General features: G+C 40.3%; 1 protein-coding gene across 3 annotated transcripts in view; it reads left to right on the top strand.

Moving 5' to 3' along the window:
• The window catches only part of naalad2 (N-acetylated alpha-linked acidic dipeptidase 2), a 186,077-nt gene that overhangs the window by 143,621 nt on the left and 29,241 nt on the right, over positions 1 to 13,215 (top strand). For all 3 annotated transcript variants that reach the window (XM_043691544.1, XM_043691543.1, XM_043691542.1), the window contains 2 exons: positions 5,108 to 5,198; positions 8,034 to 8,298. In XM_043691544.1, coding sequence (XP_043547479.1) covers positions 5,108 to 5,198; positions 8,034 to 8,298 — 356 coding nt within the window. The remainder of the gene's footprint in view (positions 1 to 5,107; positions 5,199 to 8,033; positions 8,299 to 13,215) is intronic.

Below are 13,215 nucleotides of genomic sequence, written 5' to 3'. Positions count from 1 at the left end.
GGGGTCTGTGGGGGGCGTGTCAGCAGAATGCAGGTGAGTGGCGCTGGTGGGGTCGGAAGTGGTGGCAGACACGGCAGTAGGGGTGGCGGAAGTCACTGAGGGTGTGGCATCGGCGGTGATGTGAGGGCCGGAAGTGGCTGTGGGAGTGGCCATGATGGGGGCAGAAGTGACATCATCAATCAGCGTGGGGGTGGTAGCTGCATCAGCCGCATGGCTAATGGTGTTTCCGAGGCCAGGGGAATCTTCTGGAATGTTTGAGGAGCGCTGGTTATGGAGGTGGGTAGATAAAAGTTTTTACCTCATGATGTTAGAAATGCTTACCCCAACTCAAAGACAACCATTGCACTTAAGTTTCTTCAAGAATGTACTTTACTCTCGTCACCACTGAATAACTCCACAAAGCCAGGCAACCCGTCACCAGCCAGGGGAATCTTCTGGAATGTTTGAGGAGCGCTGGTTATGGAGGTGGGTAGATAAAAGTTTTTACCTCATGATGTTAGAAATGCTTACCCCAACTCAAAGACAACCATTGCACTTAAGTTTCTTCAAGAATGTACTTTACTCTCGTCACCACTGAATAACTCCACAAAGCCAGGCAACCCGTCACCAGGTGAAACTCTCACAATCAGTTTTGTCCCGTGAAGCTTGGGCACCCTTTGCTTACACATGAACAGTCGATGAATTTCCTACTGCATCTTTAGTCAGCTATCAGTGTGCCAGAATCTCTGGCAGGGCTCCCTGATTGAACCAGATTAAGAGTCCCAATTAGGGAACTCCTATTCTGTGAGTTCCAGCTACTGATTTTGGTACAATCGGCACATTGATGATCCCCCACGTGTATGCATTCCTTTAACAGTAGCCCTCTTCATGAACCCCAAGGGCTTTGAACTACCCTCGTGTTCTCAACCCACTGATCTTTTTAATTGCTCACTTCCGTAGTTTGCCTCTAAGCCCAAGCATAGCAGGTCAACCCATTGCCTTCTCGAGCTGTACTGTCACTGCCTCTTTAAGTGTTAAGTTGCAGTCCCCTTCACATTTGTCCCATTTTGTTGTCCCAGCCTCCAAACCCTGCAGTTGAGTTCTCTAACTGCTTTCTTGTAGCCATGGCTCCTGATAATCTCTTTGACTTTTAGTGGATAAACCTTCAGGAATGACCATGGCAGATCCCCTTGAGTGATTTGGATGCACAGCCCCGACTGATAAATATCCAGTTGCCTGACTGATGTTGAGGCTTCTACGTGTCCAAGGTCAATATTCCTGAATGGGAGTATGTGTGTGCGCAAAGCTCAAGTTTGTGCCTTGAGATGTTGGTGTCAAAAAGTGTGGTGCTGGAAAAACACAGCTGGTCAGGCAGCGTCCGAGGAGCAGGAAAATTAACGTTTTGGGCTTAAGCCCTTCCTGGTGAAGCCATTTCCTTATGTCTGAAACCTCGATTTTCCTGTGCATTTCCAGCACCGGACTTTTCGACTGTGACTCTCCAGCATCTGCAGTCCTCATTTTTTCTCTGAGATGTTGGTGTTTGGTGTTCAAGATGGACAGTCAGAGTAGCAAGCGTTGACCAGAAGTTACTAGGCAACCGCTCTGACTTTCATGTCAGGAATTATCACTATCTACTTTCTATCTATGAGTTGGGAGAAAGGAAAATTGCATATAAATTAGGGGAAGATAAGCCAATAATGAAATGTTAATATATGTTAAAACAGGGAACTAAGTCTCTTGCTGCTCATTAGTGAGAATCCTGTCTTGCAGTTCAATACCTGTTTGGAAATTGAGACTTTGTTCTCATTGCGATTCTCCCAAACGTTTCACAATGCCCCACATTATTCACTGCCTGGAAAGTGATTGATGATGATTGGCAAGACATACCATTATAAACAAACCAGATGAATTGAGAGCATAAATAAATAAGTACTGTAGCCATTACTGAGATGTGGCCACCAAATGATTAGGAGTGGGACTTGAATATTGAAGGACAGAGGACATTTAGGATCTAGGAAACTAGGTAAACATGGAGTAGTGGTCTTGTTAATTAATGATGGTAATTGCACAATAGAAAGGGATTTTTCAAGTTCAAGGTAGAAGTGGTTGGGGTCAAGATGATAAATGATAATGCAAGAAGTCATTCGTGGTAGTGGTGTAGGGGCCCCCTAATAGTAATCCTACATACTCATCGCAGACCACTCTTCTCTCCCTCAAACTCACTGTAAAATTTAATCATGTTAAGATCACTGCTACCTCGGAGTACCTTCACTGAAGCACTTAATTAATTAATCTTGTTTAATTGCACAATTGCCTGCTCCCTGCTTCCAAGTATGCTGTGCAGAGATACTATCCTGTGAATCATCATTTGAATGCTTCATCTAGGCTACCTTTGCCAATCTGATTTTTCAATGCCGTGGGTAGATTTAAAATCCCCAATGATTATCATCACAACAACTTCTTCCTAGAACTTGGATCGTCTCACTCTATCTTGCTAATACCGCCAATCATTAACAAAACCAAAAAGGGCATTCTGCAATAGTAATGATATATACAGAAACGTGGTATATGAATTTGGAGCCAATATGATAACAGGTATGTAGAGCATGTCCCAGAGATTGACAGATTGTATCAAACAGTATGTCCCTTCAGCTGTTGACAAGAAACACCCAAACAGTTGTACTGGCCAGTACAGGTGCACAATCCTTTATCCGAAATGCTCGGGACCAGCTGGTTTTCAGAATTCAGAATTTTTCAAATTTCAGAATAAGAGACAGTTTGATGGTGAAATTTTAAGAAATATTACTGGAGGAGCAGACTCACTGAGTAAACAGGCCTTGAGACAGAATTGAGGCCTGGCTGTGCTGGGCCATACCCCCCATCACATCTAAGTGACACGCATCGAGTGGGTGTGGCTTGGATTAACTGTTTGTATGCCAAACAACCTTGTTAATGAGAAAACAAACTTCACAAACAAGCCTTCAAACTTTGGAGCCTTTTGAATTTTAGGATTTCAGGTAAAGGGTTGTCTACCTGAACTTGCGAAAGTGTTGAACAGATGTGATTTTTCAATTGAGCATTTGCTGAATATTTCTGAATATGTGATGAATTATAGAGTCATAGAGATGTACAGCATGGAAAAAATACGTTCCCTGACCGGGAATTATTCTGAGAACCAATTTAGAACTGCCATTTGGGCTTGCACTGTAGGGCACTTGAATATACAGGAAGCTACTTATGCTAATATACGGGGTCCTCAACTTTGCAAATTGAAAGAACATGTGCATATCCTGCACCTGTCTCAATTTAATAGATAACAGTAATTTGCTGATTCATTTTTCTGAGAAATATCCTGACCAATCTGTCTGTCAACCTGTCTGTTTTAAAATTTAACTTAGCCTGGCTGTTAACTTTGAATCAACATTAACGGATATTTTTGCCATGGCATGACCTCTGCCAATCAGAGTGCAATTGCCAACTAATCAGCACTATCATGGAATATAAATATTCGTTTTCCCCTTAAGTTTTTATTCTTGGGAAATGTCCTCATGAGTGCAAGAAAATGCTTTGACAAAATGTGCCTTTTTTCAGCAATATTCAAGTTCTATACAAATGACTTTATATACATATTTTTGTTATGGTATCTATTAATTATTTTGCCAAAACGGTTCAGTGTGCAAAAATTACATTTTAATTCCATCTTCAAGTAGTTTATTCTTTTGTTTGTAGCTGACTTTTTAATAAACTTTGTATTTAACATTTCATATGTACTTTCAACACCATTGTTACATTTAATACTATTTTATAATGTAATTTATATTTCTGATGCTATAATGAACTTACCATCATTGAATTTGATGTTAGTTATTTTGCAATTTTATCTCTCTAAGTCTGTTCAGTTATTTAGATTCCAAGGTATTATTAAAAGGAATATCTGATCGGACATCTTGGTTTACTGTTTTTGGATAAGCAAAGAATACATCAAGCTGTTAATAGATGAAATCTGCATTTCTCTAAAATACTATTATCACTTTCATAGCATTTGCTGTTAAGTACAGAAAGGCTGTTAATCAGAAGTTAACTTGTATAATTAACGAACTTATCAGTAGAATTGTTCTGTACATATTAACAGTTTAAAAATTGGCACTGGCCTGCATTTTCTGCTGACCATTCAGTTGTTGCTTCCAGCATAGATGGGAATTGTGCATGGGGAACCTGTAGAATAAAAATCAAAGCAGCTTGAAGGAAATATCCAAATTCTACTGGGTAATCCCTCCCTGCTTGGAACCACCAGAAAATCCATATTTAAATTAGATGTTTCTGAGGTTCCTGATGAAATTTAGTGAAAAAAAGCCTTTCAGAACAAGTTAGACTAACAAATACATGCTCCTGAGTAAGTATCCTTATTTACCTCACTCAGCTACACCTCCCTACATCAAATCCCAAACCCTGATGTGACACACATTTGAACTCCACCTCCTCTCTCGTCTTTCACCCTAGGGAGCCAATTTGATACTGTCCACTAGACCAGACCCAACCTCCCTAACTGTACCAAAAAGTATTTTCCAAAAAGAAACTTTCAACAGTTGTTTTTATATTGAATAATTTAATTTGGTGTGACAAAACATCTAGGCGGAGCATAGTATTTTCACAGAGACCTCCATTTTGATTGCCTTTTGCAATTGAGTGAAGTTAGCAATTTACCTTCCCCTGTTCCTGTTCAAATGCAAATGTCAAGACCTGACGGAATTCCCTAGCTCACTGGACCAGAACCAACTTGTCTTCTCCTCCTTTCGCAGATCTGACCCAATTCTCTGCCAGCTCCGCTCAATTAGACTCCGACCACCTTGCTGCTGGACCCAGAATCAGCAGTCAGATACATACAGCCCCCTTCTGTAGTTTAAAAAAACCATAGGAGGGGCCGGAATGGCAACCAAACTGAGATTTCCAGTTCTCGGAAAATCCAACCTAAAGTTCTTTGTCTCATTCAAATATTTTGCTGACTGGCTTAAAATGAACAAGTCAAACAAGCTATTGACATGTTGAAATTACTAGATGCACAACACGTATTGTAAGATTTCTTTAAATTACAGGTTTTACAATTATTCTCATCTATTAATATATTTAGGATAAGAAAACTGGGATCTGGCAGTGATTTTGAAGCTTATTTTCAGCGACTTGGCATTGCCTCTGGCCGTGTACGATATACAAAGAACAGGGTGAGTGCATCCAAAAGGTACATGAAAGTAAATTGTTGGAGCTTTGCTGCATGTTTCCTGATCTTTTCTTTTCATTATGCTTTTATCATATTTTAATTGCTGCTCAAAGTTAACTACTTTTTGCATGATTTCACAAACTGCACCAAATAGTTTTTTTTTAAAGTTTCAAATCTACTGAAATTTCAACATTTTTATGATGAACTATTTATTTGATAAAACATCTATATCAAACATAGTATTGATAATTTTCACAGAGACCAGTATTTTGACTGTCCTTTACATTGAGGTATAGTTGGGAAGTTACCTTTTCTTGTTTCTATTCAAATGTAAATATCAAATACAGGCACCCATTGCCAATGGAATTTTACCAATTAATAAAGTCAACAGTTTGTTAAGGTGTTAAAATCAAAACAGAGATTTGCATCAACCAATTTTCTATTGGTATGAACATAGTTAAATCAAGAATTAATTGCTTTTCTGTGGTATTTTATAGTATTCTCGTCAACTCTCCCATTTACTTGAATAACTTGCTGTACCATAGGACCATGTTCAGTTGCTCATCTACTCTGCAGTGTTTGTTGTCATCCACTTAGGTAGCAAGATCTTTCTACCTGTTGGACAAATGAGATTCCTACATTATTGCATGCATGATCCTAATACCTCCCTCATCCACAGCCACATCCTCCTGTCTTTGGCTGTGACCAAATCTAAACTAATACCTAACCTAAGAAATGTGAATGAGTCTTGATCAAAGTATCTCTGATGCATTGTAATGTCTGCTTAGATCCCAACTCAGCAACTGTGAGCCCACATTCCTTGTATTGCAGACACTTAATGCAGGTGTGGTTCATCAGAATTGCATTGATTTCCATCAACATTGACATGCTGAAACCCCATTATTAATATCCCGGGGGTATCTATTGACCAAGAAACTGAACTGAAATGGCCATATGTGTACTATAGCTGTAAGAGCAGGTCAAAGGCTAGAAATTTTGTGGTAGTAACTCACCAATGCCAGTCCACTGTCTACAAGATCCAAGACAGGATTATGATAGATCTACTTGTTTGGATCACCGTAACTCCAAAAATACTCATGAAATGCAACACCTTTCAGGACAAAGCAACTTCTTTGTTTACAACTCTATTTATCACCTTTAACATTCACTACTTTCACCAAGGATATTCTGTGACCATAAAGAAGATGCGAATAGCCACTCATCATGATTCCTGCAACTGCACCTTCAAGCTTCAATTGATCTCATTTTACTCTTAGTCTCTGTCTCTGTCACTGTGCTCATGATGTTGAAATAGATTAAAAATAACTACAGCATTGTGAGACTGTGAGAGCTAAACAAACTCAACAAAATTTCAACAAAACTTAGTCTGACAAAACAATTGGCCTTTATTAATAAGGAAACTGCATGCAGATTGGCTTAACTTGGAAAAGAGAGAGAGTTGAGTACAGCACTGAGTCTGTTTCACAAGTTCACGCTTACAGACAGAAGAGCAGGAATCCTTATACTTAAAACTTATCAATAGCTATCAATAACTATCATGGGAGTTTAGTCATCTATTAGATCAGTACATTGAATTGTGATTTGTGTTATTACTTCCGAGGTTTATCATATTGACTTCCCAAAACCTGCTTTGACCTTTGTTATAGTCTTGTCTGGTGTTGTATTACAACCTTGGCTTAGCCAGTTTTCCCATTATGTAACTATCTGTTTCATACAATTCCACATTGGGCCTGAGCTACATTCACTGGGCTCTTGTGGCTACAGTTCTCTGAACACTTATGGGCTTCTGTTACTCCCAGAATGTTGTTGAGGTTCTGCTGCTCTTACCATGCTCTCAGGCCTCTGCTCCTCTTGCTGTACTTTGGGCCTCTGCTGTATCCTAACCAGCTTTCTCTGTGCCTCAGATCTCCAATCCTCTTGTTGTCTTACTAGTGGAGGGCAGGAATGGGCAATGATTTGGAACTAAACATTCTTAGTGATAGTGTGGAGACATGATCAAAAGCTCACATCAAAGTCAAATATGACTCAACCTTAACAGTGATTTTGATTTTTTTAAATTCTGCTCCAGTATGGTGACAGAGGCAGAAACCTGATTTGGAGAAAGTTTAAATGAAATTCAAGGGAAGATGGGCAGAGATCCTTTAAGTTGACAACATCATCAATGATTTTGGAAAGGAAGTGAAATTAGAGATGGAGCAGTACATGCACCAACAGAATGTTAGTTTGGGTTTTCTTCAACAGGATAATAACAGCATATTTAAAGGGGAGCTTTACCTGAGGATGGGGTTTGGGTCCTGGTGGGATGCTCTTCGGAGGAGTGGTGCAGACTCAATGGGCTTAAATAGCCTCTATCTGCACTTTGTTTCCATTTTAAAGTTTTTTTCCTTCCTTTCTGCTCCTCTTTAATAGCCATTTAGATATCCTCAGGTCTCAGAAGCATATTATATTCATCTATTTGTTGCTACTTTGTCTTATACTATGTTCATTTCTATCATTTAATTAATGATGCTCTTTCACTTAATTATAGGCAAATTATTTTCTTCCTTTTTTTTCTTTGACTCAAGGTCTCCAGTTTCCTGAAGCATCTTCCAGCTCTGACAAATGCTCATTACCTAAAATATCAATATTATCCTCTACATTCCAAAGATACTGTCTGGTCTGCTGAGCGTTTTCAGTATTTACAGTAATTATTTCAAATGTTTTTAGTGTCTGGACCTTACAAATGTGAATTGATGAAGATGGATTTGCTTTCAATATGTAGTTGATTCTCACTTCATAATGTTGTCTAATTGTATCTGGTATTCCTTGTGTGTTCCAGAGAACTGCCAAATTCAGCAATTACCCAGTATATCACAGTGCTTATGAAACATTTGAGATAGTGGAGAGGTTTTATGACCCAACCTTTAAGAAAATTCTTACGGTGGCCCAGATCCGAGGAGGACTGGTTTATGAGATAGCCGACTCTATCATCATACCATTTGATTGCAGAGATTATGCTGATGCATTGACCAACTATGCAAATGTCATTTATGAACAAGCCAAGCAGCATGAAACTCAACTTAACAAATATCAAGTTTCTTTTGGTAAGTAAGTCTGTTGTGATTATTAAGTGATGATTCAACTTCAGAAATTTCATGCATTGGTAGGACAGTTTGCTGTTCTACAAAAGTACACATTTACCTATTGATTTCACATTTTCAACCTCAATTAGAGTTATAGAGTCCTAAAGTAATATAGAATGGAAACGGGCCCTTTAGCCCAAATTGGTCCATGTTGACCATGGTGTCCACTCAGCTAGTTCCAGTTGCCCGCATTTGGTCCATATCCTTCTTCATCCTTCCCATCTATGCAAATGTTTTTTAAATGTTGCTTCTATACCTGTCTCAACCACTTTCTGTGGCAGCCCATTCCATATATGCACCAGTCTCTGCATGTAGAAGTTGCCCTTCAGGTCCTCCTTAAATCTTGCCCCTCTCAAACTTAAATCTATGCTCTCTAGTTTTCAATTCACCATCCCTGGGAAAAAGACTACGTGCATTCATCCCATCTATGCCCCTCATGACTTTATACACCTCAATAAGGTCACTCCTCATTCTCCTATGTTCCAAGGAATAAAGTTCTATCCTGGCCAACATCTCTCTAGAACTGAGGCCTACTAGTCCAGGCAATATCCTTGTAAAGCTTCTTTGCACCCTTTCCAGTTTAACTAGATAATTCCAATAAGAAGGTGACCAAAACTGTACACATTTCTCCAAGTGCGGCCTCACCAATGACTTATACAACTGTAACATAATGTCTTAACTCCTATACTCATTGCCTGATCTGATGAAGACCAGCATGCTAAATATCTTCTTCACCTCCCTGTCTTTGACACTGCTTTCAATTAATTTCAATGTTAACTGTCACATACATTTTTGATACATCACATCCAACATCTAATGTAACTGTAGAATAACCCTTCAATGGCAGCAGTAAGATGTTTTGCTTTATGGGTAGAATCTTGTTGTCATGTATTGAATTTTGCCTGTTGGCTGGAGAAATATTTCAGGGAGGTTTTGCTGAACTACACACTGGTCAGGCAGTGGTGAGGCCGCTAATGGGCCTTCCTCTTGATTCAAGACCGCATACGTGGATGGCCTGCTCAGAGAGCTGCCAGGTAATCAGAGGCTGACATTTCTTGCACTCAGCAACGTCAGGGAAGAGGTCCTGGCTGCTGCCAGAAGAAGTCCCAGGACAAGGTGAAGTAAGGGAGGTTGTAGTTGCAGTGAAAGAAGGTGAAAGGAAAGGCTCTTAGCCATCATCCTCTGCTCAATGTTCAATCCCTCAATCAGGCATTGATTGTCTTGGTGAAAATTCCCCGATGAAGGGCTCTTGCCCAAAACGTCGATTCTCCTGCTCCTTGGATGCTGCCTGACCTGCTGTGCTTTTCCAGCATCTCAGTCTTGACCCTGCGTTTATGAAGTGACAAGCTACCTGTAAGAAAGCAGCTAGTGGGAATACCACATTCATTCTAGGTTTCCCTTGAAACATGTTGCATTGTGAGAGTTATTGCACATTTTTAATCCTTCACTGAACACTTTTCAATATTCACCTGGGGTAAAATTTGTTTCTTACTTGAATCTGACTCGAATTGCTGTGTCTAGTTTCAGGCTATTGGCAATCTTAAAGTCACATTGCTGCAGTTGAATAGGGTCATGGCGTTAGGTCCACTTGACACTAGTTCATCCCAGCAATATATCCAGAGGACCTTACCTGGTCCTTAATTGACCATTTAAGGACCTTAGTTGATATTGGAGCAGGAAAGTCAGGCCATGAGCCCTTCTACCAAGAATTTAATTCTGATTCATGTAGGAAGAGAGCAGAGTTTGGATACTCAATCATCCCCTCTCATTAAGTGCCATTCCTGTCTCCAGGCTGACCTCTGGGAGTGAAAGAGCCATCCTGTGTGGTAATTGATCAAGTCTAGGAGCTATGAGAGCTGATAAACTGGTCATTCTCATTAAGAATCTACTTGCTGTAAGGAGAGCTCTTCACCCAACAATATGGATAAAATTAAATTCTGGTTTTGATGAAATGCGAGACTATGGACTATAAGAAATAGGAATATCCGTGGGCCGTTCAGCCCCTCAAACCTGCTCCAATAGAATCATGGCTGATGTGACATTCTTTATGTTTACTTTTCTGCCCTTTCCCCATAACCTTTGTTCCCCTACTGATCAAGAATCTTTCTATCTCAGCCTTAAGTACACACAAGGACTCTGCCCCGACAGCTCTCTGTATAATGTAATCTCTTACAGTATTATTCGTTCTCAAATATCCGGATCACCCAGGCTGGTGAAATACTGTTTTAAAAAATTCTCAAGGTCAGGTTCGTAGGAGAGTAGTCTGACACAGAACAAACGACCAAGAGGCGAGTCTGCTAGAATATGAGCATTTTATTCCCCGCAGCGTCGCCACAACCAGGTCTCATACTTACAACGGGTCTGGCTTATACTCACTCTACATGTTACCGGAACTGGGAGCCGTCAGTTCTCGTAGAGCGGTTGCCAACAACCCACGCTCGGCGGTTAAACGTAACCCCGGAGCAGACTCCCCGAACTGGAGACTTTTCCAGCTGATATACTCTTTTCCAGATATAAACATTCATGTGAACAGCAGAGCAAGGCTAAAAAACACATTCCATTCTGGTTACATACAGATAAGAAGATTCACACGGGGAGGTGTGTAATAAGATTCACACGGGACTAAGCAACACCTCCATTCCGGTTAGATTCACACATGTATTGGGACATAATTTTTAACCGTTTCACCACAAATACAAAAAGAAAAATAGATTTTAGCTTATATGCAGTTAAGAACAGAGAATGTTATAAAAAGTGAGTAGGTCAGGCAGTATCTGAGAGAAATAATGTGTAAGATCATTGATCTTTTGTGATGAAGTTATAGATGTAAAGTAGAATTCCAAATAATGGTGACAATATAATAGTGAGACTACTAGTGCTCACCTTGGTCAAAGTGTACGTTTAACAGCAAATTCTGGCAAAACATATGCAGTTGAAATTAGAACAGTGATTAGCATTGCTGCCTCATAGGAGGTCCTAAAGGGATCTGGGTAATCCAAGATGGAGGATGGGAAAAAAATTGTGGTTGTAAGAGCTGCTTCTTTTTTGAGGTATTTTAGGTGTTGGAGGAGATTTCCTCAAATTCCAGGATCAGTAGTTGCTGTTTGACAAGCTGTTGCATTGTTTTCAAACTTTGGGGAAAAAAGATCAAAACAACAGAACTTTTAAAATAAGGAAGAGACCACATGGTCAGTGAGAGAGAGAGAGAGAGAGAGAGCGAGAAAGAAACCTACATTGCTGACTGATGCAGCAGTGAATCTGCGCAGCTGCTGCCTTTGCTGTTTGAGTTCAAGTATTTCTGGACATTGGAATACATCTAAGAAAAATTAACAGACAATGAAATTCACAGCTGACCTTGGAGGAACCTACTGTCTTTTTTTAAATAGTGAGTAGAGTGGGTTCTTTTTGGTTGCTTTGTACTTATCTCTTGCTAATACCAACCACCACCTTCTCCTATTTCTCTTTTCTATTTCCTTCCCAAAGGAAGGTATAAATTACCTTTTGCTTCTTCACATTGAGTTGGAAAGATCTGATAGGCTGTAGTTGATATTCGATGGTTTCTACTCTGTTGATTTCCACAAAGATGTAGTACTGTACTGCCACAAGTGCTCATTTGGCATCTTAGCCCCAGATGATATGATGTATGTTTTATGATATGCAATGATAGACTACTTATCAGTGAATATCCAACTCTAAAAGTTAGTGACTTATTTTTAAAGTCTGCTGGCCCACTGCTTGAATTTTATTGAAAAATGCATACTTTATTGAGGAAAGTATATATTATCCTCAAGAAACAAGCCTTGTCTTTATTTTTATATTGCCTATCACTCTGCAAAGAAAACACATTAATAAACTGAGATTTTAATAATATAGAAATGAGTAAATGTCTGATCAGTAAGTGTATTATAATTTACATTTTAATTTTCAAAACTGAATTAAGTTGAGGTGCTAAGCAATCCTAAAGCTTTTCAAACATCATTGCATCAGTACTTGTTCCATTTGAGAGCTTTCATCATGAAGAAAATATTGATATTTGTCTGTTGCAACCAAAATGGGTAACCTTACACATGCACTTAACTTATACATACGCTAACCAAGGGGGATCCAAGATGGTGGCGACCCAGCAAGTCTGAGTCTGCAGTGCTCCTCCCAAGACTTGGGTAAAGTGGGTCACCCACCCCCACCACACTCACCAAATCATTTATAATAGTCGTATAATTTAATTAGTTGTTTAATATTAAACTTAAACAATCAAATCTTTAATTAAAATGACTAAAGGGAAGGGAGCCCGCAGCTCTCAACAAGCAGGACCCCCTCCCCCACCCTCTTCAGCTGCAGCAGAGGCGTCCACAGCCGCCCCAGGGGACTTACCTACAATGACAAGCCTTGTAGAGATGATCTCCAAGCTGGACGTGAAGATCGACGCTTTCATCGAGGAGTCCCGAAATCGATGGGACTCACTCTCGGCCGCGCTGCAGAAGCACGACCGAGACATCCAAGAAATTGAGCGCCGAGTCGGAGGGGTGGAGTTAAAGGCCGTGACCTCTGAAACTGCAGCTCAATCGGCCGTGGATCAGGTCTGGACTCTCGAACAGCGAGTCGGGACCTTAGAGAATTACATTGACGACCTCGATAATCGAGGTCGTCGAAAAAATATTAGTTTGCTGGGCCTTCCTGAACGGGAAGAGGAAGGCCAGCTTACAGCATTCTTGGAGCAGTGGCTGCCACAACTTTTAAATCTGGAAGCTGGATCAGGCCAGGTAAGGGTAGAATGGGCCTACCGGGTCGCAATACGCAGGCCCGGCTCGAACCAGCGTCCACGCCCGGTCCTGTTCCGGCTGCAGAGCTATAGGGAGAGGCAGATACTCCTAGAAGCTT

Source organism: Chiloscyllium plagiosum, chromosome 6, assembly GCF_004010195.1.
Source record: "Chiloscyllium plagiosum isolate BGI_BamShark_2017 chromosome 6, ASM401019v2, whole genome shotgun sequence".
Lineage (NCBI taxonomy): Eukaryota > Metazoa > Chordata > Chondrichthyes > Orectolobiformes > Hemiscylliidae > Chiloscyllium > Chiloscyllium plagiosum.
Note: the sequence above shows the minus strand (reverse complement) of the source record. Positions and strands in the feature narration are given on the sequence as shown.